General features: G+C 46.1%; 1 protein-coding gene across 2 annotated transcripts in view; it reads right to left on the bottom strand.

The window, feature by feature from the left end:
* The window catches only part of APPL1 (adaptor protein, phosphotyrosine interacting with PH domain and leucine zipper 1), a 251,911-nt gene extending 231,985 nt beyond the window's left edge, over window positions 1-19,926 (bottom strand). For both annotated transcript variants that reach the window (XM_085624666.1, XM_085624667.1), the window contains exon 1: window positions 19,467-19,926. In XM_085624666.1, coding sequence (XP_085480792.1) covers window positions 19,467-19,520 — 54 coding nt within the window. In that variant the 5' untranslated portion in view covers window positions 19,521-19,926. The remainder of the gene's footprint in view (window positions 1-19,466) is intronic.
* Window positions 19,927-22,571: the final 2,645 nt, after the last annotated feature.

Genomic DNA, 22,571 nt, shown 5'->3' with positions numbered 1-22,571 from the left:
GGAGGTCCCTAATGGAAGCCCAACTACATAAATGAAAAGCTTTTGTTTGATTAAATTAGGTACCTTTCCAAAATTGAAAAGAATGTACTTAATATTAAAATGTTTTTTTTTAGTTTTTTTTTTTATAACTGATGTTTCCATAAAAATATATTTAAGACTGATTTAAACGGTAATTCATGCTGCACTGTGGAGTCTTATTACTGAAACTCTTTGTTGGGTGCCAGGGGGCACTGTATATATCACTGCTATGACACGTAGAGGCATTTAACATTGGAATTGATAACGTTTTTCTTGACATACTTATGGGGACCTTGCCGATGCACTGAGGTAGTCACGGATAGTAACACTGCTTGCAATGGCCACTAATGGAATCTTGTCTGAAGAGGCCACTAATGGAATCTTGTCTGAAGAGGCCACTAACGTAAACCTGATAATTTGTGTTAGTTTCTACAGATGATTGTTACTGAACATTGGTAGCTCTTATTGTAGAAAAGGTTGGAGATTCCTGGTTTAAACATTATAAACACTGTAAGGAAACGGGCCGATCAGCATTGGCAAAGTCAATACATCTCACCTATGCAGGAACTATTGGCTTTGCCAATATGTTTTAGCAATGTTGTTCACTAGAGTGGCTGCTGTTCAGCATGGCTAAAACTAAGTAGGGCAAAAGAGAGTGGCATGGAGTGGCATAAAGTGGAGTGTTATGGAGTGGCGTGGAGTGGCGTAAAGAAGAGTTGAGGTGTGTGGAGAGGAGTGAAGTGGAGTGTCAGAGTATCATACAGTGTTATGGAGTGTTGTGGAGGGAGTAGAGTGTCATAGAGTGCAGTGGCGTAGAGTTGAGTAGCGTAGAGTGAAGTGGACCACAGTGACAGAGCTCAGTAAAGTGGCGTAGAGTGGCATAGAGTGGAGTGGCATAGAGCGTCATGGAGTGATGTAGAGTGGACTAGCGTTGAGGGTGTTGCGTAGAGTGTTGTAGAGTTGAGTGGTATACAGCAGAGTAGATTGTTAGAGTGGAGTAGCATAGAGTGGAGTGGAGTAGTGGGTCATAGAATGATGAGGAGTAAATGGCATGGAGTGGCATAGAGGGAGTTGCGAAGAGTTGAGTAGTGTCATAGAATGGCATAGAGTGGAGTAGCATAGAGTGAAGTAGAGGGTCAGTGGAGCAGAGTTTAATGGAGCAGAGCATCATAGAGTGGAGTATTGTGTAGTGGAGTGGAGTGGAGAGTTGCCGAGTGGAGTAGAGTGGCCTACAGTGAAGTGGCCTAAAGTACCATGGTGCAGAATAGATATGTGTAGAGACACTGGTTTTGAGCAAAGTGGTGTAGAGAGCATTGGCTTAGAGTAATTTAGCGTACAGTAGCGTAGAGGAGTGCAGAGTAAACTGCATTGGATTGGCGTGGAGTAGAGTACAGTGGCACAGAATGGAGTAGCATGGCAGAGTGAAGTGGCATAGAGTGGAGTGGTGCAGGGTAGCGTGCAGAGGTGTAGAGTAGAGTGGGGTAGAGTGTAGTGGTGCAGAGGCATAGATGCAGTCATGCAGAGTAGAGTGTCAGAGTGCAGGGTCGTCGAGTGATGCAGTGACAAAGTACAATGGTGCAGAGTAGATGGAGTGGCTTACAGTGCAGTGACATTGAGCGCAATGGAGTAAAGTGGCGCAGAGTGCAGTGGTGTATAGTAGAATGTTGTAGAGTATAGTACATAAACGTAAAGTGCAGTTGTGCAAAGTAGTTGGCATAGGTACAGTGGAGTAGCGTGCATTGGTTTTGAGTTAAGTGGTGTAGAGTGAATTGGCATAGAGTGCAGTGGTTTAGAGTAGAGTGGTGTAGTGTACCGTGCAGTGGCGAAGAGTGGAGCAGCGTAAAGTGCAGTGGCATAGACTGGAGTGGCGCAGAGTGGCCCTGAGTGCAGTAGCAGAGTGCAGTAGACTGTTTCAGAGTAGAAGGTAGTGAAGTGGTGCAGGGTAGAGTGCAGTTACATAGAGTAGTGGTGCAGAGCAGATTGGCATCGACTACAGTGATGCAGCGCTAATTGTAGTGGCGGGGAGTGGTGCAAAGTGGAGTAGAGTGGCGTAAAGTTTAGTGACATAGAAAGCAGTGGCATAGAGTAGATTGTTTCAGAGTAGAGTGAAGTGCCCTAGAGTGGAGCGGTGCAGAGTGGAGTGGTACAGAGTAGTGATGTAGAGTGCAGTGTTGCAGAGTGGAGTGGTGTAGATTGCAGTGGCGAAGAGTGCAGGGGTGCATCGTAGAGTGGGGTAGAGTGAACCTGCATACAGCAGAATGGTGCAGAGCGGCGTAGAGTGCAATGTCAGAGTGAAGTGGTGCACAGTAGATTAGAGTGGCGTAGAGTGCATTGGTGTAGAATGCAGAATAGTGGCTTAGAGTGGTGCAAAGTAGAGTGAAGTGGCATAGAGTAAAATGGTGAAGAGTAGAGTGGTGCAAAGCAGAGTGCCATAGAGTTTAGTGGCAGAGAGTGCAGTGCTGCAGAGTGTCATAGACTATAGTGGTATTGAGTAGAGTGGCGTTGAGTGCATTGGCATGCATAGTAAAGTGGTGTAGAGTGCTATGGTGTAGAGTGGCACAGAGTGCAGTGGCATAGAGCATAGTGGTGTATAGTGCAGTGGTGCAGGGTACATTAGCATAGAGTGCAGTGGTGTAGAGTGTATTGGCTTTGAGTAAAGTGGTGTAGAATGCATTGGCGTAGAGTGCAGTGGCATGGTGTGGAGTGGCGTGGCGCAGAGTGCAATAAAGTGGCAGAGTAGATTGTTTCAGAGTAGAGTGAAGTGGCATAGAGTGCAGTGGTATAGAGTAGAGTGTCGTAGTGTGCAATGGCTTACAGTGAGTTGGCATAGAGTTCATTTGCATAGAAATCAGTGGTGTGGAGTACAGTTCATTGGCATAGAGCGGCATAAAGTAGATGGGCAGAGAGTGTAGTATTGCATAGTATATTGTCAGAGTGCAGTGCTGTATAGTAGAGTGAAGTGCATTGGCATAGAGTGCAATGGTGCAGAGTAGAGTGGCGTAGAATGCAGGGGCGTGGAGTAGAGTGGCATACAGAGCAGTGGGGTAGAGTGTCGTAGAGTACAGTGGTGCAGAGTAGAACAGAGTGGGTAGAGTACATTGGCATAAAGTATAGAAGCATAAAGTGATTTGGTCAGAGTAGACTGGTATAGAGTGCATTTGTTTTGAGTAAAGTGGTGAACAGTGCATTGGAGTAGAGTGTAGTGACATAGGGTGGCATCGAAGGGTGCAGAGTGGTGTATAGTGCAGTGGTGAAGAGTGCCGTGGTGCATAGTAGAGCAGTGTGAGGTAGAGTGCACTGGCATAGAGTGGAGTGGACTGGAGTGGTGTAGAGTAGAGCAGTGTAGAGTGGAGTGGTGCCAAGAAGAGGGCAGTGAAGCAGTGTGGAGTGGAGTAGTGTGGAGTGGTGCAGACCAGAGAGGAGTGGGGGAACGTGGAGTATCCATGGTGTGGTAATGTACTGCCATTACAGACAACACATCTTCAATTGAAATGACTACTACATTTGCGCTAACATGCAGTTTTACTGATAAAAGCATACAAAGCACAAAAGATGATGTGTGGAAATGTCATCACCTAATGTATTGATTTGACTGTCAGCAAAGTTCATTTACAGACATTTCAATTTTGATGTGTGCTAGAAAAAAAACATCTGTTAAGCCTCAAGCAGCCCCCACTAGCCAGCATGACTGCCACATAAATTCTCTCACTTTGAAGTCAGAACAAAAAATAAACACCACGTTCCTTGGAAGACACAGCCTGACATTTGACCTCTGTCTTTGAATGCACAGCAAATGTGAACAAGATTTAAAGGCCTGTTTACAGAAAGCGGGTTTGTGGAAGAATACAGTAAACAAGCTTTGGGCAACAGGAGGGAAGACCTCGAGCTGGACAGCCTAACGCAAATAAAGCCAGCAAATAGAAAGCCAGAAAACGTGAATTACAAACCACAAAGCCAAAAGTAAGCAACGGGCAGAATGCATTCCTAGGTCAACTTTCTGAATGTCCCCAAGATGTCTTTGGCAAACCAGACAGCTCTGCTAGGCTGTGACCTAATACAAAAATTACTTTGAAAGAAAAAATATTACACACTTCTTCAAAAATAAGGATTCATTCAAGAACTATTTTTGATCCATACAACGTGCATGTTGCACAACCGATAATTTCAGCAAATCCATTATATATGTCAGATTTATGAAAAATAAAGCAAGTGGGGGTGTGGTTAGTGCTTGGCACAATGGCTGCTTAGGAACAGAGCTCCGAAAGAAGGAAACAAATATGCCAAACCATTGCAGAATCCATCAACTTAATTATATCAAAGTAGAAGATCAGTGTATAGGAACATGTCCTGAACCCAGGCACGGGTTCTCCTGACACATTTCATGACCAGAGAGAAGCGCAATAGGTCCCACAGGGGAGGCATGGCGCTGCCTTGCTCCGACGCTACCCTCATGCAGTCAACGCAGCTCAACAGCATTCAGAGTCATCTCTGCACAAACGTACACATTTTGCAGAGAAATTATGATCTGGAGACCTGAAAACTATGAAAGTGCCCTACGGCCTCTTTGAAAACATACCGGCACACCAGGACATTGATCAGCCCTTAAGGTAGAGTGATTCTTGTTCATTCAAAACCTCCTAGTTACCCATCTCAGACTCAAGACTCCTAATCATCACCTTACACATGCTAACACCGCTCACATAACAACACCCATCTGCAAACACAGCCCTGCAATCCACACAACTTCACAGAGACTCCAAACATACCATTTCACAAACAGCCTTAACCGCCCGAGGAGTAACTACTCTTAAACAGAAAGCAGTTCAGGGCCCAAGAAACATACAACAGTTAAAAAACAGGCAATAGAACACCCGTTGAGGTCCACTCAACATTACGTAAAGCCTACAACAGGAAGCGGATCAATGCCCAAGAAACATCCCCACTCAAAGAACAGAGGATACAAACACCGTTCTGTTCCACTCAACCAAAAGTAAAGCCCGACATTATCAAATTCACAGAGAACGATAATGTAAGTTGTCAGTGTCCACCGCACAAACTACCTGTAAACCAAATCAACAACAACTTGCAACTACTCGTGGAAGACACTGAATGGGTCAAGAAGAAAGTCATCACACTTCTATTCACCCCAGAGACGTTGTACACACCCACTACCAAGTCAACGACTCTCCTTCAAACAGAAAACTCATCTTCAACAATCGACTCAACTCCCCAAGACGAAAAGCTTCACTGGCCAAGAAGAATCACATCTCAGAGGAAGAGGTAAACATTCTAATAGACTATCAGGGAGCACAGAAAACCACCCTTGACACAGCATCCAACTTCCCGATCGTTAAGTCTTCCTACTACAAAAAAAAAGAGATACACCCGCTATAAGTCAATCACAACAACCTAATCCCAATTGCAACGGACACAATGTCCATCACAGTAACTCTGCTGTACAATTGCAAATCAGCTGCAAAACACACAACTGACATAGCTGATGTGATCTTAGCCCATGAGATGCACTTTCTCTTCCTAACTGAAACCTGGCTCAACCCAACGGCTGCGCCAATACTAGACCTTCTCATTCCCCCAGATTTTGCCTTCTAACGTCTAGTCCGCACAATGAAGCAGGAGGGGTGTTTCACTATAATTTGCAGAAATTCTCTAACCTTAAACCCCCTCACACTAGAAGAGACATCATCGCTTGAACTGATGGGAACTGCAATCACATGGAAAGAAACTGCTAGCGAAAAAACACTCCTTCTATACCATCCATCTGGGAACCACATCAGTCTTGCTGGAGCAACTTATGGAAACAATAACAATCAATGCTACTTCTTTCTCTAATATAATACTGTTAGGAGATTTCACTGGAACAATGACAACGACCCCACAGTGCCTGCACTCAGTAACCTGCTTCGGGATCTCAACATAATTCAAGCATGCAAAGTACCAACTCACATCAAAGGTGCTACACTTGACCTCATCATTGTTAAACAGGGATCAGTAAACATGCTATACATCACCCCGAAAGACTGGTCAGACCGCCATCAAATTATTTTCAAAATATCCACACTAGTAACTAAAATCAAGGGTCAAACAAGAAGGGAAAACATTTGGTGAGGTATTACAGCCACATAAACAGAACCGAACTGGTAGATCTATGCAAAACCTCCTTGGCACTTCCGACTGACCAAACATCGGTTCAAGAACTGATTCATCTCTATAACAGGAGTATGGCCGACATAGTTCAGAAGGCTGCTCATGTCTAAAAAGGCAAAAGAAGAAACTTCAGTTCCATGGTTCAACCAAAAAATAAACAATGAAAGGCGCCAACTAAGAGACCTGGCGCGACTATGGAAACGGAATCCAAACATTACCCATCTTGAACAGCTAAGAAGCTAACAGAATCTTATACAAAAAGGCCACTGGAAAGCCAAAACAACGGCGATCAGATCACAGGTAGACCGAGCAAAGAACAGGCCCAGAAAACTATCTGACATAATAAAACAATAATCAGAAAAACTTGCAAAACCCCCAATTGCAAACAACTTGACAAACATATACAACCCCTTCTAAACCTTCTTGAAAGATAAAATCGCAACAATAAGCAACTCTACTCCCGGCCAAGCCAAGGCCCAATCTAATAAATCACTCAACCCCACTTTCACAACCCACAACAAGATCTCTGATCAACACACCGCAACTGTCCCAGGTAAAAACAGAGTGTTCTCGAACAGTTTCACATCTCCATCTTTGGGTGAGATCCAGAAAACCATTCAGTCAATGAAACCCACCACACACTTCGACGATCACATTCGCTCCCACCTTCTTGACTAGATTGGTAGAAAAATGTGCACATGATCAGCAATGCGAACACATCAAGAAATGTTACTGATAAGACAATCATTATTCAGGTTTCAGACCTGGACACAATACCGAGGTCATCGTTCTAAACATCCTTGATGATATACAATCATCACTAGAGCAAATCAAATTCTGACTCCTAATACTTCTGAATTTATCTGCGGCATTCGACACGGTCAGCCAGTAACACCTCAGAGAAACCCTTGAAGTTAGAACGGGCCTATCAGGACCCTTCCTTAACTGGTTCACCTCCTTCCTGCAGAACCGACAACTAAGAGTCAAAATTGACAACACACTATCTGATATAGCAGATATCGACAGGGGACTTCTACAATATTTCATGACCCTCTTCGATCTATACATGGAACTACGCACTGAAATCCTCAAACATTTACAAATTTACCACACGTATGCAGATGATACGCAACTTTACATCAAATTCTCCTCTCAAAAGGATATCCGGAGACTGGATGACACACTGAGGAAAACACAGGGCTGGCTGGCACAGAACCATCTAAAACTAAATCTGCTGAAAACCGAATTCATTCTTTTTCTACCCACACCTTAGGTCCCAACAAACTTAACTATGGTTCTATAACCTCAACTTGCAACACTGGACCCCAACCATCTGCGACTCTAGCCTCATACTAGACTCTAATCTAAACATGCAAGCTTGCATACAAGCTTCAACCAGATGCGCTAACCTACATCTGCAACTACTAGAAAAATTAAACCCTTCATAACACTTGGAGACCTCAAAACAGAAGTTCAATCTCTAGTGCTCTCAAGACTGGACTATGGGTAAGCCACACTCATAGGACTTCCTAAAGCCAGCCTAAACACAACAAACGAGACAATAAATAAAAAATTATGATCTCATTTACCCATCACTCAGAGCCCTCAACTGGCTCCTAGTTGAAGCTAGGATCCAACTGAAGGTAGCATGCATACAACACAAAGTTCTACACAATTCCGGTCCTAAATACATGGTGAATAGGATCAGACTATCTGGAGGCAGAAAGGATTTTAGAAGCGCAAATTCCTGCATACTTGAACCAGTCAGATTCTAAAAAGAAATCAATCAAGCTGGTTGAGTTTCAGCAATTAAATGTATGAGCCCCTAGTCGATAAGAACTGGTTCTGCCCATTACAGGCAGAACCAGTTCTGGCAGTGATTTAAGGTAAGGACGTTAATATTTATTGCCGTCGGAGACCATTTTTCCAGGGGAGATATTTCAAGGGCTGGAACTGGCCATAAATCATCCTCTTCCTTGAAAAGGACAGGATATCGAGAGACCCAAAAGCGTGAACTGACAATTGAAGTCACCCCCCATAATTATTCTTGCATCTGGTGACTGGAGGAATGAATGCATTCAGTTGAGCTAGAACCATTGATTCCCCGATTTCTTCCAGCCAGAATACAGTACACATTGTATATTAGGTAGTTTTCACCCTGTGGGACCTCAAGGCATATACACATTAAATCAGGGGAGTCAACCATGATTTATTTTATTGTGCCCCTCATTGTGGTTCTAACCCAAATCATAGGCACCCAGGGGGGCGGCCCTGGCCTGCCACTACTAGAATAACCTGTGAAAGGGAAACAAGACATGGCGGCAAATATTGAAATCATTCTACAATTCACCTCACGATCTTACGCTAACTACCAAAACAAACACTGATTCATTACAATCTGAGAGGACAGTCTTTCGAAATGATATTAAAGCACTGACTAATCACCTTGAAAAAGCAGAATCGAGAATAAATAAAACTGAAAACTGTCAACCTCAACAAGAAAAGAGAACCTCCCTTTTGAGTCCGAGAGTAGAAATTCAGGAAAGAACTCACAGAATTAGAAGAAAGAAATAGGCCTGGAAATCTAAGAATACTTGGTCTACCAGAAAACTGGGAAGCAAATGTTGTGCCTCTTTCATGCAATCTTGGATTCCACATGTTCTTGGCATCATTTTCTATAAGGATTTTGAAACTGAATGTGCACAAAGGGGACACGCTCATCAAACTTTGAACCATCACACACCAAGACCGTAGATCTTTCGTCCACTCAGACACCAGCACTCGGAGGCAGTTTTTAACTGCATGAGAAAAATCAAAGTTATTAACTGGAATGGAGCCGAAATTGGAATTTCTCAGAATTACACCAAAGCTACCATTGTGAGGCAAAAGGGTTTTGTCGCATTGAGACCATCCCTAAAGACAAGACACATATCTTTTTGCTTTGCAGGGCCATCAAAATTGAGGATTCTTTACTATAGGAAAAATATGTTCTTCAACAAACCAATGGTTCTCAACTACTTCATTGAAACTCTTCATCAGTCTGGTATGGACACCTAGCTTCTCCAGGTCTTGATTGCTAATTTTCAAATTAATTAGTCATTGCAAGTAGACCCATATTGCCCAAAAGGTTGCATCGGAATGTGGGAAGTATACCAATATATCTTCAGGAAGCCGCTCTTGAGGTTACGGTGTTGTCTGGGCAGGGACTTCTAGCCCCAGACTCCTCAGCCCTGCGTGAGCTCGTCAGTGCGCCCGGAGGTGCTTAAAGCATTTTTGCGGCTCCCACAGTGCGGGATGCGCGTGGACAGCGTCCCCGAGACTTAAAACATTTTCGCAGCTCCTGCAGCGCGGGATGCCGCTTTTGGAGATTACAGTGTTGTCTAGGGAGGGACTGTTAGCCCCAGACTCCTCAGCCCTGTGTGAGCTCGTCAGTGCGCCCGGAGGTGCTTATAGCATTTTTGCGGCTCCCACAGCGTGGGATGCACGTGGACGTTGTCCCCGCCAAGCTTTTGCCAAAGGCTGGCCCGTACTTGCCCGTCATTGAACGGAGTTCACCGGGCTGGGCCCCCCCTCTGACATCCCTGACACAACGTTGAAGGTACTGTTCACTGATTAATCCTCGTTTGCCATTTAGGAGTAATATATCAGCAGGTGGGAGTCCTAGCAGCACCCGTCTGCGACTGAGCGGGGTTAGGCCTTGATTATGCGCTATTGTGGGAGTTTGTTCCTCTTGCTTCCTCAGCCCGAACGGTGGATGCAGACATTCCCGGTTAAGTAGTAGTTTATCTGGGGAGGCCGGGATAAACTGGCTAACGCACAGGTGGCCATCGGGCACTTGATCAACAATGAAAGGATTACCCTCTTTAGTGATCTTTTGATATTTGGTTATTTTGGGGGTATCTGTGAAGTAGGGCACAATGGGGAAGAGGAAAGTAGCCCATGTAAGCCCCCCCCCAGCAGGAAAGAAGTATACGACCATTGACTCATCCCTGGCGAGAGCTTGGGGGCGATTTCTGAAGAAATTGTTAAGGTGGATAGGAGGCTCTCCATGGACTCGGTTCCCCCCCGTGTGGTGAATTCACAGAAGCAATTACTCAAAGATCACCGGATGGAGCCCGTGCGGAGGTGGCTACAGAAACTTCTACTATTAGACCCAAGAACATTAATAACACAACTATCGGACATAATAGCTCAAGCGAGGCTATTTCTGCTACTGTTCAGGGAGGGGATTTGGGGGGGCCTACAGCACCCAAAAAGCCTCAGTAAATGAATAAAAAGAAAGAACCTATTAAGAAAGGGGAAGGACTGTGAATATCGATCCAAGGGTTGTAGACGAGCTCTGGGCTCCTATGAAGCAAAACATTACTGAAGTAATGACCGATTTATTGACTAAATTTTGTAACGATCTTACTAAAATTATGATGGAGTCCAGAGCCCCTACCTGGGTGCAGTTCACAATATCCTCAGTACATGTGTCTACAATATTTTTATACAGTAAATCTGGAGTCACCATTGACCATTTGAGTCGCCGCCTCCCATCTATGGTGCCCAGCCTCCCGGAATTACATATCTGTCTTTCCTTAGTAAACCAAGGTCCCTTCAGACGGATTGTTAAAGGATTATGGTCACTGAATTCGCTTGGGACAATATCAAACGAATCTAAAAAAGGTAGCAGTGTCGCTGACAACAGCATGTGTTCAATAAAGGTGCCCCTCCCATACCCCTTAAAGGTTGGAGTATCAAAACATTTAAATGGATCCCTGAGTGTCATGGCCAGGGAGAGGTCCAGGTTATCAAGGAGAGCATTGCATAGTTCCCCAGCCATTGTGTGATCCAGGTGGAGTCCCTCCATACGCTCACAACTTAAATCATTTATGCATTTGTGCAGAGGATCTCCACACAAGTGGACATTTAGATCCCCCACAATCATGAGGTTGTGATTAAAATCATTTAGAGAGGAAATGAGAAAGGCATGCAGGACAGATACGGAATTAGATACTGAAGTGACATTGGCAGCATTATAAAAATTCACTAAACATACTCGGCAGTGTTCCCCATTTAAAACCAAACCCATCATACCAGGATCATTTGCATCAATTCTACTGATTTTACAGGTAACAAGGATAGAAACGAAAATCACCAGTCCACCCTTAGGTCTGCCTCTTAATGATGGTGTGGCCGGGACATAGAAGGCCTTGTACCCTTCTAGAAAAAGATCACATTCAACCAGCCATGTCTCTTGTAGGCAGATAACTTTAAATTGCTTAATGTAGTTGACCCAGTTTATGTCTGCCATTTTTGCAGCCAACCCCGCAATGTTCCACGAGACAACATTGCTACCACAGTTTTTATCCTGTGAGTTCAGGATAGGTACCAGTTCATCTGAGATTGAGATGCCCTGACCCACAGGGATCTCATGTCAATCACACATGTCCAGGCCAGATAGAAGGTCGTACCTGTTCTGTGTGTTGATGTTAAACCCGGAATAAGGTTGGACCAAAAAATTAGGTCTATTCTGTGTATTGGTAACGTTTCCAAATCCCCTCGGGTTAACAATATTATACTGAGAGCGGGTGTCCATGGCCTGGATCTGAGTTTCAGCCACTGGACTAAACAACCTTTGTTGGGGGGAATTATGACAGAGATGGGCATAGAAGTACCCCAGAGGTCGAACACATATACTGCTCTCATTATATATCAGTGACGAAGCTCTTAAGAGAGCGGTGGCCACATGTTGGGGATGTTTAAAGTTCACAACAATGCAGTCTCCGCTTCCCATTTTTTTCGATGGGCCCACCCAATTCACCCGCCTGACTGCCACTATCTGATCAAAATATGCAATTGGAAAGCCACAGTTTTTATTAAGCCATGACACTGTTTTGTTTTTAAGTGAGGCGTGAGACTCGTCATAGGGTGAGGCAGGATGAGTACCGCAGGGTGGGACATTAGTTAGGACTACCACAAATGGCGCACAGTCGGGCGGTAGGTTAAGATAGCGTTTACTCCTGTGCGGCCTACTATCTGTTCCCTGTCTTGAAACAGGGTTAGATTGAATCTGTGGATTCATTATTTGAGTGGCTGGTGTGGTTGCTTTTATTGGAACCCTGCTCACGGTGGTAGGTACTGCCATCGTATTAATGGAATTTGACTGCATTTTTCCCCGCACCATCCCTGCCTGTCTGCCTTCCCCAGGGTTATCCCTTAATCCAGTAACTGCAGCCTGGTACGAAGATACCAGGCCACCAAGCCTGGACACCTCAGCTGTTAGAGTGTCTATCTTGGTGGTTAAATGTCTGATAGCCTCCTCTACCTTAGATTCCAATTTAGACTCGAGGTTTTTTAGGAGGGCAACCAGTTGTACAATATTAGCATTTAAGTTATTCTCCTTGTTTCCGGTAAACACAAAAGGGATTATTAAGTGGGACATTAACAATAGCAGAATCTACAGCAGTAGTTTTTTTCTTCTGTTTCCCACCCCCTTTTATCTGTGTTCGCCTACAGTTGCGTACCGGCCTTATAGCTGGCGGAACTTTCTCCAAATCCTCACTGGATGTATCTTGGTGTTCTACATGGACCTCAGTCCTTACCACAATCGGTGTGACCGGGTTTTCTCTAGCAGCACCATTGACGCTGGCCTCTCCCTCAGCGTCCATCGCTATCAGAGGCGGCATCTCAAACAGTGCTGTTGCAGGGGGCCCTTTCCCTAGAGATGCCCGACGTTCACTGTTGATCTGAGTGACTTTTTTTACCATGTAATTGTCAATAGTGCTATGGCCCGTAGCAGTTTTATCATTTTTAGCCTTAGACATCCTAAATAGAAACAATACGTGTTTAAGTTGCAATGCGACTATACATAAATGTTAAAAAGAATTAAAGTCTCACTTGTTACTTAAAAAAGAGGGATCAGTTCACAAAAACCAGGGTCTCGGGCCCAGCCCAGTCTCTTCAGGCCTCTGAGGGCCACAGAGGGCCCGCCCTTGTCCCGGGCTCGTTCCCGCGCGCGTTCCGCGATGCGCATAGCTGTTGGTCAATTTATTCCACCTGGCATGGGCGGGACAAGGAGGCGGCTTCAGGCCCTGGAGGATTCTGGTCAGTGCAGTCTACCAGCCTCTTTGCCTCAGTCCCTCCCCCAGCTGCGAGCGTTTCCCGCGAAGCGGGAAACGCGAGTTGTAGCACTGGTGGCAGCGGCAACAGGAGTTCACAAAACGCAGGGTCCCAGCGAAAGAACAGTTCAGCAGCGCAACACTCCCAAAACGGCCAGCAAACAATTCCACAGGGTCGAAAGACAAGGGCTCCCGCAATGCGCGTAGCTGATGGTCAATTTATTCCACCTGGCATGGGCGGGACAAGGAGGCGGCTTCAGGTCCTGGAGGATTCTGGTCAGTGTAGTCTACCAGCCTCTTTGCCTCAGTCCCCCCCCCCAGCTGCGAGCGTTTCCCGCGAAGCGGAAAACGCGAGTTGTAGCACTGGTGGCAGCGGCAACAGGAGTTCACAAAACGCAGGGTCCCAGCGAAAGAACAGTTCAGCAGCGCAACACTCCCAAAACGGCCAGCAAACAATTCCACAGGGTCGAAAGACAAGGGCTCCCGCAATGCGCGAAGCTGATGGTCAATTTATTCCACCTGGCATGGGCGGGACAAGGAGGCGGCTTCAGGCCCTGGAGGATTCAGGTCAGTGTAGTCTACCAGCCTCTTTGCCTCAGTCCCCCCCCCCCCCAGCTGCGAGCGTTTCCCGCGAAGCGGGAAACGCGAGTTGTACCACTGGTGGCAGTGGCAACAGGAGTTCACAAAACGCAGGGTCCCAGCGAAAGAACAGTTCAGCAGCTCAACACTCCCAAAACGGCCAGCAAAAAATTCCACAGGGTCGAAAGACAAGGGCCTCATATTTTAGATCCTGACTTTGTGTTTCTCAAAATCAAGCACTCTTATCATATAATGCCTACCACTATGCTAAAATATGTGACTCTTACACCATGTAACCTCACTGTCTTATGTTATTGATTTACACACTTGTATGTTTCATTGTCCTACATAATGTATGTGGGCGATGTAAACCACTCTGACACCCTACACTGGGATGAGTAGCGCTATAAAAAGAAATTAAATAAGTTAGCAGGTACTATTTGATCCTTATTAGGGTAATTACAAAGAAAGATACATTAGACAGTGTGTGCATATTTCATAGAGAAAGGGGTTCAACAGAGTCAAACCCCAGCCTCTAAATCATAGTTTTTGTTAAGCACTTGTGAAGAGATCACAATTTGAGTGCCTGTGTTTTCCTCCACTGCACTGGCATCTAGGTGTTAGGCTCCAGCTAGCTCCCAGGCCGGATGAGAACCCCACAAAAGGAGGGATGATGGCCTCTAAGTGAAGCCTTTGTGTTGGGCCCAGCTGGAAGTGAAATCAATTTCTCTGCAGACATGCTACCAGGAAGCAAACAGAATTGTGTAAAGAGCATGAATACCAGTCTTCTAAAGAGTCCATGACACAATAATCTCTAAAGGTCAAACACATTTACAGCTCTGGTGTCGCCCACAACTGCTGGGGCCACAAAATTCCATATGCAGCTGCTCCGACAGAGGTCCCCTGAATCTCCCTCCAAACTCAGCAAGGGGATCCTTTTGTGAGGTGTTTCCTCCATTTTGAGTACACAGCTACGTGTTATCACTCCTATGCAGTGAATAACAGAAAATATGCAGTTGCATTACCCGGGAATAGCATTTAAATAGTGAGCAGACCCACTAAGGGAAGAAATCAGACACTAGACATGTGATAGTTAATATATACAATTATAACAACGGACTCTTAGTAGGAAAGAAGTTGGTGCACTGCTATTAGAAAAGAGGGCAATTGAGTTCTGATCACTGTGAGTCCTGCTGATGTATGCAATTTCATCAGGTTGCCAAAATACCCGACCACCAAGAGACTGGGTCTTATTGACTTACCCACCTGTTATATGAAACTCGTGGTCATGTTGACATGGCCATCTGAATTTAGATGTGATAATTCCTAGCTCACAGAGCCTGAGTCCAGCTCAATGATGCAACTCAGTTGTGCTCTGAAACTGCACTGGAAACTGAGGTTCTCCCGCTTTGTGCACTAGGCTCAGGCAGCAATAAAGCCTAGCAATTCTGGATCTTGCTGACAATCAGGGTATGACAGTGCCTGCCCACTGCCCAGGACATATTGTGTGGTGCCTAGGACAGCAAATGTTCATGTTTATTTTGCCCACTGGACAATTAGGCCCGAACCCCTGTAGCACAAACCTTCTTAATGCCAGTTTACAGTACCACACAGACTGGACCTGTGAAAGAAGATTGTGTGCCACTAAATGCAAGATTAGAATACATATGTAAGTTGTTCAAACCTGTATATATGATTTATTAATACTAAAGCCTTCAGCACTCTCAGGAGTTGCAGTAAGCTGTGAGCTCAGCTTGCATTGGTGCTAGAGGTTGGTGATAGTGGTTCTAGTATAAAACCACGTACACATGTTTGCCAACTATAACAATTGAGGCCATTTATAGTGGCCCCAATTTCTCCAAGTTATTTGTAACATACAAGCAAAAGCATGGATGCAAGATTGGTGATGGGTTGCTTTTTAAATAAAATGCATTCAAAAATACAGAAACTTGGAAAAAACGTTTTACTCAACTACTGTGCAACTTTGAATACAATTTCTCTGAGGAATCATTTTGCAAACATGATGGATGTATGCCAATATTTTAACAAGCATTGGCATAGCCAATAGGTTTCGCCTTTGGGACCTTACAAGTGTTTAGCCATGTAACAGTTGATGTTGTTGCACCAAGGACATTGTGTTGGATAACTAAACACTTATAAGGTCCCAAAGGCGAGACCTTTTGGCTATGCCAATGTTTGTTGTAAAAGTTACAGCCACGTAGTGGTCAAACTCGAAAAAGCCTTGTGGACACAGTTGGAATTTTGGTCCCAAGATATGTAGTAATAACAGCAAACTTCGGCCCTACCCAACCACCAATCCATACTGTCCAACCTTACTTGAACACAATGCCATCCTCCGATTACTCACGAAACAAGCATTGGCTAAGCCAAAAGGCCTTGCCTTTGAAACCTATTGGCGTTGCCTATGGTTTTTAGCCATGCTGTACAGCATTCCCATTACTGTGCATGCGTATATTTGCTAAAGTGAAAAACTCCTGGGTGACTCCAAAGTTGCTTTTCCTATAGTCCCTTTTTGCCCACCAGGGAAAAGGTTTCACTTCTGTCCTTGTCAGGAGTAAATTTCCAACCTTTTCAAGATCCTTGTACTTGGAGGGCAAAAGTACAAAAAACAAACCATATGTATCCTAGGCTCTATGACAATCAACTTAGCGCAGAAATATAATTACCTGGGGGTCTGTTTTACTGTATCCACTCAACCGTCAGCCCACAAAAAAGATCCGATTAAGAAATCGACGGCTATTACCTACATTATAACTAAAGTTAACAAGTTAAAAAGTCCTTCAGCAGAGGGTATAAGGAAAGTTATCTAAGCTTCCCTCCTCCCAGCACTCTCATACGGGCATCATGCGTTCCCGGGCACCAGCTCAGAAATCCTGGAGCGGGCACAGTGCATGGGCAACAAAAGGATCTTTCAACTCCCAAAATACCTCTCCAGTGCAAGACTCAGGATGGAGTTTGGATTAGTCAAACAAACACTAACCCTTGATGCTGATCTTTTAAAATATTATATTTGAATTCTGAAATTCCCGGAGCAATAACTAAAGACTTGCCTCAGAGACATATTCAAAAAATCTGGCTTCCAGTGGAACGCGCAGCTTGAGAGAGCCATTGCTGCCACAGATCTAAATAAACCAGCATTCGCTCTGCCTTTCATTTCATATGCTACCTGGTAAAAGCGCATAAATAAACAAGTTCAACCTGGTAAAAGCGCATAAATAAACAAGTTCAACTAGCATTGCTTCTGTAAGACCAGGCAACACTAAAAACATTACCCTTCCTGGCCCCGCTGAATGCCTCATATTTGATAATCAAACCCCAGCCATACTTCTCCACCTCGCTGAACCAGAAAAACCAGAAGAGATATAATGTACATGCGACTGCTGCCATTGCCAATAGCGGAATTTAGCCGGGCCTGGACAAATCAACATACAGGAGGAGCATGTCGACTGTGCGACTACAAACAAGAATCTTGGCTCTTGGCTACACCTCCTGTGCTGCTGCCCGGAATTAGCAGAAGAAAGAAGAATCCTTCTTAGGGAAGCATACCCGAGTGAAAAAGCAAGCACCTGCCGTGAGGCTTCAGCAATATGTTTCTCACAAAAGGAACCCTCCTGGTGCGCTGTGGATGATTTATAGAATCTATCAGGGACGCTCTCCAGCCCCGCTCTGGTCACCGACCTCGCCCACGTATAGTCCAAAAGCTGATCCTGGAGTATTTTAAACATAGGACCCCCGGAAGAACGCAGACTTTGTCTTGAAGAAAAAAAACCTGAGCTCGGAGACCTTCACCGGCTTCATTCAGATTTAAAATGCCATAAAGTTGCAAAGCATAAGCACTTTACAAGAGAACTAGGACCAATGACAAAAATTTGCAGGGCTTGAGGAGAACTGTAAGGAAAGAAGACAACTGACGAGCCAGATGGGCGACATTCCCCTTCAGGGCTGATTGCAAAGTTACGGGCAAATTCGCAAAGCACAAACACTTCACATGAGAACTGGGACTAACCTTAGACCACGAAGTGTTCAAGGAGCACGGGACGGAGGAAAGATCTGGAAAACTGATAAGCCAGACGGGGACACTCTACACCGGGGCCGGTCGCAGAGCAACATACCAATGTAAACACAAAATAAGCCCTGAGCCACATGATGGCACATAACACTTGCACTTTATCAGAACTTTTAAGCCTTACGAATGATGGCTTCTTTTTAAATGTTATTTAATTGGAATGCAATGGTTTTAATTAACTTATGCAAATAAATAAACAAACAACCTTTTCTAGTGTGGAGAGAGATTGCAGAGGACTTGGTGAGTACCTTAAACATGTCAATTTGTGGGTGAGCAGAGACTTACAAGGTACATCAACCCTGGAACACTTGCTTCTCGCCTACTTCCAACCCCTGTAGTTAAGTTTGCAGAAGAAGGCAAAATCAGAACCTAGCTAGAATCCAGACTCTGGAAAGAGCTCAAACATAATCAAAGAGGCTAGTGGTTAAGTCAATCGGAGCCAGTCTCTTTTTGATCAGGTATATATCAAAGAGCTGATATAATAAGCATGCTGAAACAATTTGTCACTTCGCTGCATGGCACCACAGGGCACCAGTGATTTTTTTTTACAGGACAAGTAGAGTTCTGAAGCATCTGGGGAACTGGGTTCGAGTCTCGGCAATGACACTGAACCTCTTGTGATTCTGGGCAAATCACTTAATCTCCTCGTGCCTGACAAAAAAAAAAAAAAAAAGAATGTGTCCTCATTTAACGTAACTGGTGCTCCGTAAAGCGCTCTGATACCCGATACCTTCGGGTCAAGTTCGCACTATGTAAAAAAAAAAAAAGATATTTTATAACATTCCACAAGCCTGGGTTGAGTCTTATAGAATGGTACACCTTATCTGGGAGTAGACATGCTGGTTCCTGTTAACTGATTCATCAGGGTAAGGCTGACAGTTCAGCACCTTATGGAGGGGGACACTGAAGGGAAGGTTTAAGTCTGGGCCAGGTTACAACAGTGGACAGAAGCGCTACTCTATGGATCAGTTTGTGACAGTGCATGGTCAATCTACAGTACAATCCGTTTGTAACAATAACTGACAGCTTTTGCCCTTTTTCGGATGAGTTTGTGACATCTTTACATCAGGCAGTCAACATGCCTAGAAGGTCTATTGTTGGATTATGCAGTGACGGTGCCTTAATATTCTCACCTTGATAATGTGGCAACAGTAGCTGGCTATTGGGGAATGACCGGTCGTGTGGCACTGGCTGTGACAGTGCATGCGTTTTTGCCACCTTCAGACCCATATGGCTGTGGCATCTATTGACAGTTCTTGCTATAGATCAGGAAGTGACAGAGCCTACAGTACAATGATGTTGCAATGTCAGGTTGCTCTGCGCTTGGCTCCTCGGGCAGGAGATCATAGTGACTGTGAGCCCTTGCCCTGCTGCATGGAGGAGTCTTGAATATCCAAGTTGCATCCATTGGATCAGGTGTGATAAGCGTGCACTGGCTACCTGAGAGTGCTGCAGTCTATCGCCTCCAAGTCAACAAATGCGGAGGATTGCAATAACCCGGGGGCGCTCCTCACCTGTGGGCTGTCTTCCAGCGTTTCTTCGATGGGCAGCTTATCTACTCCGGGCATGGTTGCGCTTCTTAAAAAACAGCCACGAGAACGTAAACCTCAGTCTCACACTATACACCCAACCCAGATTCAGCCACAACACCCAGCCCTGGAATTCTCGGCCCCGGAAGTCCCGCCCCTTTCGGTTTTCGTTGGCTAGTCAGAAGCGCAGAGCACTGCCTTTGGCTGAATAACCCGCCTGTCTGTGTACGTATACACATAACTTCAGTAACAGGGTCACAGAAGAGCGATGGTCAGGCACAAACGTCTCCGCCGTTACCGTCTGTGCAACACTGACATCGCAGCTTCGCAGGGAAGCCTGGCCTGACCCAAACATGGCCGACTTTGAGGACAAGGCCCGCCTAAGACCTCCACACATGCGCCTTATAGCGTCTACGACGTTGGTGTTGGCTCGGCTGTTACATATTACTGGTGAGTGTATTAGTGGTCTTGTCCTCGAGTCGCTTCATTAACGTATTGTCGGAAATAAAAATACAAGTATGTAGTGGAAATAATGAGGGAGGCGAGACAGATTTTGGGGTTAACTATCAGCCGTTTATTAGACACCTCTGCTGTTACGGCCCACGAGGAGCAGCGGGAGCAACAACCGCCGGCTCGCGTCCTCGCGCTCTTTTTCCTCCCCCGAACCGCCCCCTGACGTCACAGCCATCCTCGACACCGGATTGGCCAGTGACGTCAGGCGGCATCCAAGATGGAAATAGGACTGTGGTTCGCCCTGGCAGACTGGTACGTTACTTCACGTACAACATCTCCTTTTCTTAACAAAATAGAGAACTATACATAACAATCATCTCATAACAAAATCTTCGAACCTTTTTGGCGCCCTGATATGCCTTGTAGGTCTGCGGGGAGTGACATGCAGGTTGGCCCCCCCGCCGCGGTTGCCCGTACCACCTTGGCTTGCGCTCATCACATTATGACTGTCATTCCTCACTGACATGGGGCCGCTGTCACTATGGCCTTCGGCATCCCCTAGGCCGTGGCACGTACTCACACCATCCTCAGTGGTCCCGTCATTGTCTTCTTGGACCTGCCACTCGTACATACTATCATCGCTCTTGGTCTCATGCACCTGGCTGCCTCTCATGATGATTTCCTCTTGACCTGCCTTGAGCCTAACAATGTCGTCCTTGCTACGCCATCCCCCTCCTTCCAAACAGACAGCTCCCTTAGTCACTCCTTGCACACGTGCAGGGGTTTGGAAAACAGACTCTCCCTTCAACACTTTGGTTGGTTTCTTCACCAACACCCAATCCCCCTGCGCTACCTCTTTAACTTTGCCTCTGTTCACCATATCAGCATACCGCTTGTTGCTTTCCTGTTTAGCCACAATTCTTTCTTTGACCCTCAACCTCTCGTCGGATACATCTTCAGGTTCCTCCCTCATGTCATACCACCTATCAAGTTTGGGAGTAAGCTCACTCATACACCTTCTCCCTCTCATCAGGTAGAACGGAGTGTGCCCCGTGACTGCATTGGGCGTGTTGTGAAATGTGTGCACCTTGTCCGCCAGAAATGCTTTTACATCCAAGTTGGAGGCAATTGCCTGTTGCACACCCTCCTTCAGGAACCTATTCATTCGCTCGACCTGCCCATTGCTCTTAGGGCTGTAGAGCGGGGTCTTCTCCTGCTTGATTCCCAATCTGGACAGGAAGTCCTTCATCTGCCTGGAGACCAGCTGTGTGCCGTTGTCGGACATCAAAATCTTCGGCTGTCCTTCACTAGCAAAGACCCTCTTCAGCTCCTTGATCACTCGTTCAGTGGTAACCTCCCTGACGAACTTGTAGTGGATCCATTTGGAAAAGTAATCCGTGAGGACAATGAGATGTCTGCAGTCGTCAGGCAGCAGGGTAAACGGGCCCGCGAAGTCAATAGCGACCTTGATCCATGGGCCGGCAGGAATGTCCACCAGCTGCAGCGTACCTTTTGCCGTCTTCCAGTGCTTGTCGGCCCTCAAGCACGGTCCGCATCGGTCGATAAAACTGCCGACATCGCCGCACATCCCTGGCCACCAGTAGTATTGTTTGAGTAGGTTCCTTGTGGCGGTAGCGCCCGGGTGACCCTTGTGAGCTAACCTGATTAATTTATCTCTCAACCCTTCCGGCGGCACAAACAGCTCATGCCTTTTCACGAAGCCGCCCTCGATGGAGAGTTCGGGGCTAACCTGCTGTAAACTCCTGAGCGCACCGTTCAAGTTCCGGATCGGGGGCCAGCTAGCCATAATATGATCCATCACCCTACGCATAGTCATGTCGTTCTCTTGGACCGCCATCCACTCTTCCTCCGAAATGGATCCTTCGTAAATGGCCGTAGCGTCCACCAGCGCCACTACGCACTCTGTGTCGTCCATGGATCCGTCCCCCTCGCCGTTGACCGGCAAGCGCGACAAGCAATCCGCCCTGCAATTGAGGCCGCCCTTGATGTGTCTGATGACGAAATGATATTCCTGCAGCCTGGACATCAGCCGCAGAAGCCTCGAGCTGGCCTTCCCGTTGCCGCGGCCTTCGCCGTCCATCATGTAGATTAAGGGCTTGTGGTCCGTGACCAGTTCGAACTCCATGCCCCACAGATAGTTCCTCAGTTTCTCCACGGCCCATACGCATGCGAGCGTCTCCCTCTCAATGGTGCTGTAATGCTTCTCGGCGTCACTCAGTGACCGGGAAATGAAAGCGACCGTGTTCTCCGTCTTTCCATGGAACTGGCAAAACACCGCACCGATACCCTTGGCGCTTGCGTCGACTGTGATCACATTCCGGAATGCCCTGTTGTATGGCTGTAGCACGGGAGCTGCCACGATGGCCTGCTTGACGGCATCAAAAGCAGCTTGTTGGGCATGCGCCCACGTGAATTTTTCGTTCTTCCTCAGTAGCTTCCTTAGGGGCTCCACGATGGTCGCATATCCCTGCATGAATTTGGAGTAGTATTCGCTGAGCCCCAGGAACGATCGTAGGGCGTCTTTGTCTCCGGGACACGGGGCATCACGTATGGCCTTCACCAAATCATCTTTAGGCGCAATGCCCTCCGCGGTCAGCACGTGCCCCAAGTAGTCGA

This window comes from Triturus cristatus, chromosome 9, assembly GCF_964204655.1.
Source record: "Triturus cristatus chromosome 9, aTriCri1.1, whole genome shotgun sequence".
Classification (NCBI taxonomy): Eukaryota; Metazoa; Chordata; class Amphibia; order Caudata; family Salamandridae; genus Triturus; species Triturus cristatus.
Note: the sequence above shows the minus strand (reverse complement) of the source record. Positions and strands in the feature narration are given on the sequence as shown.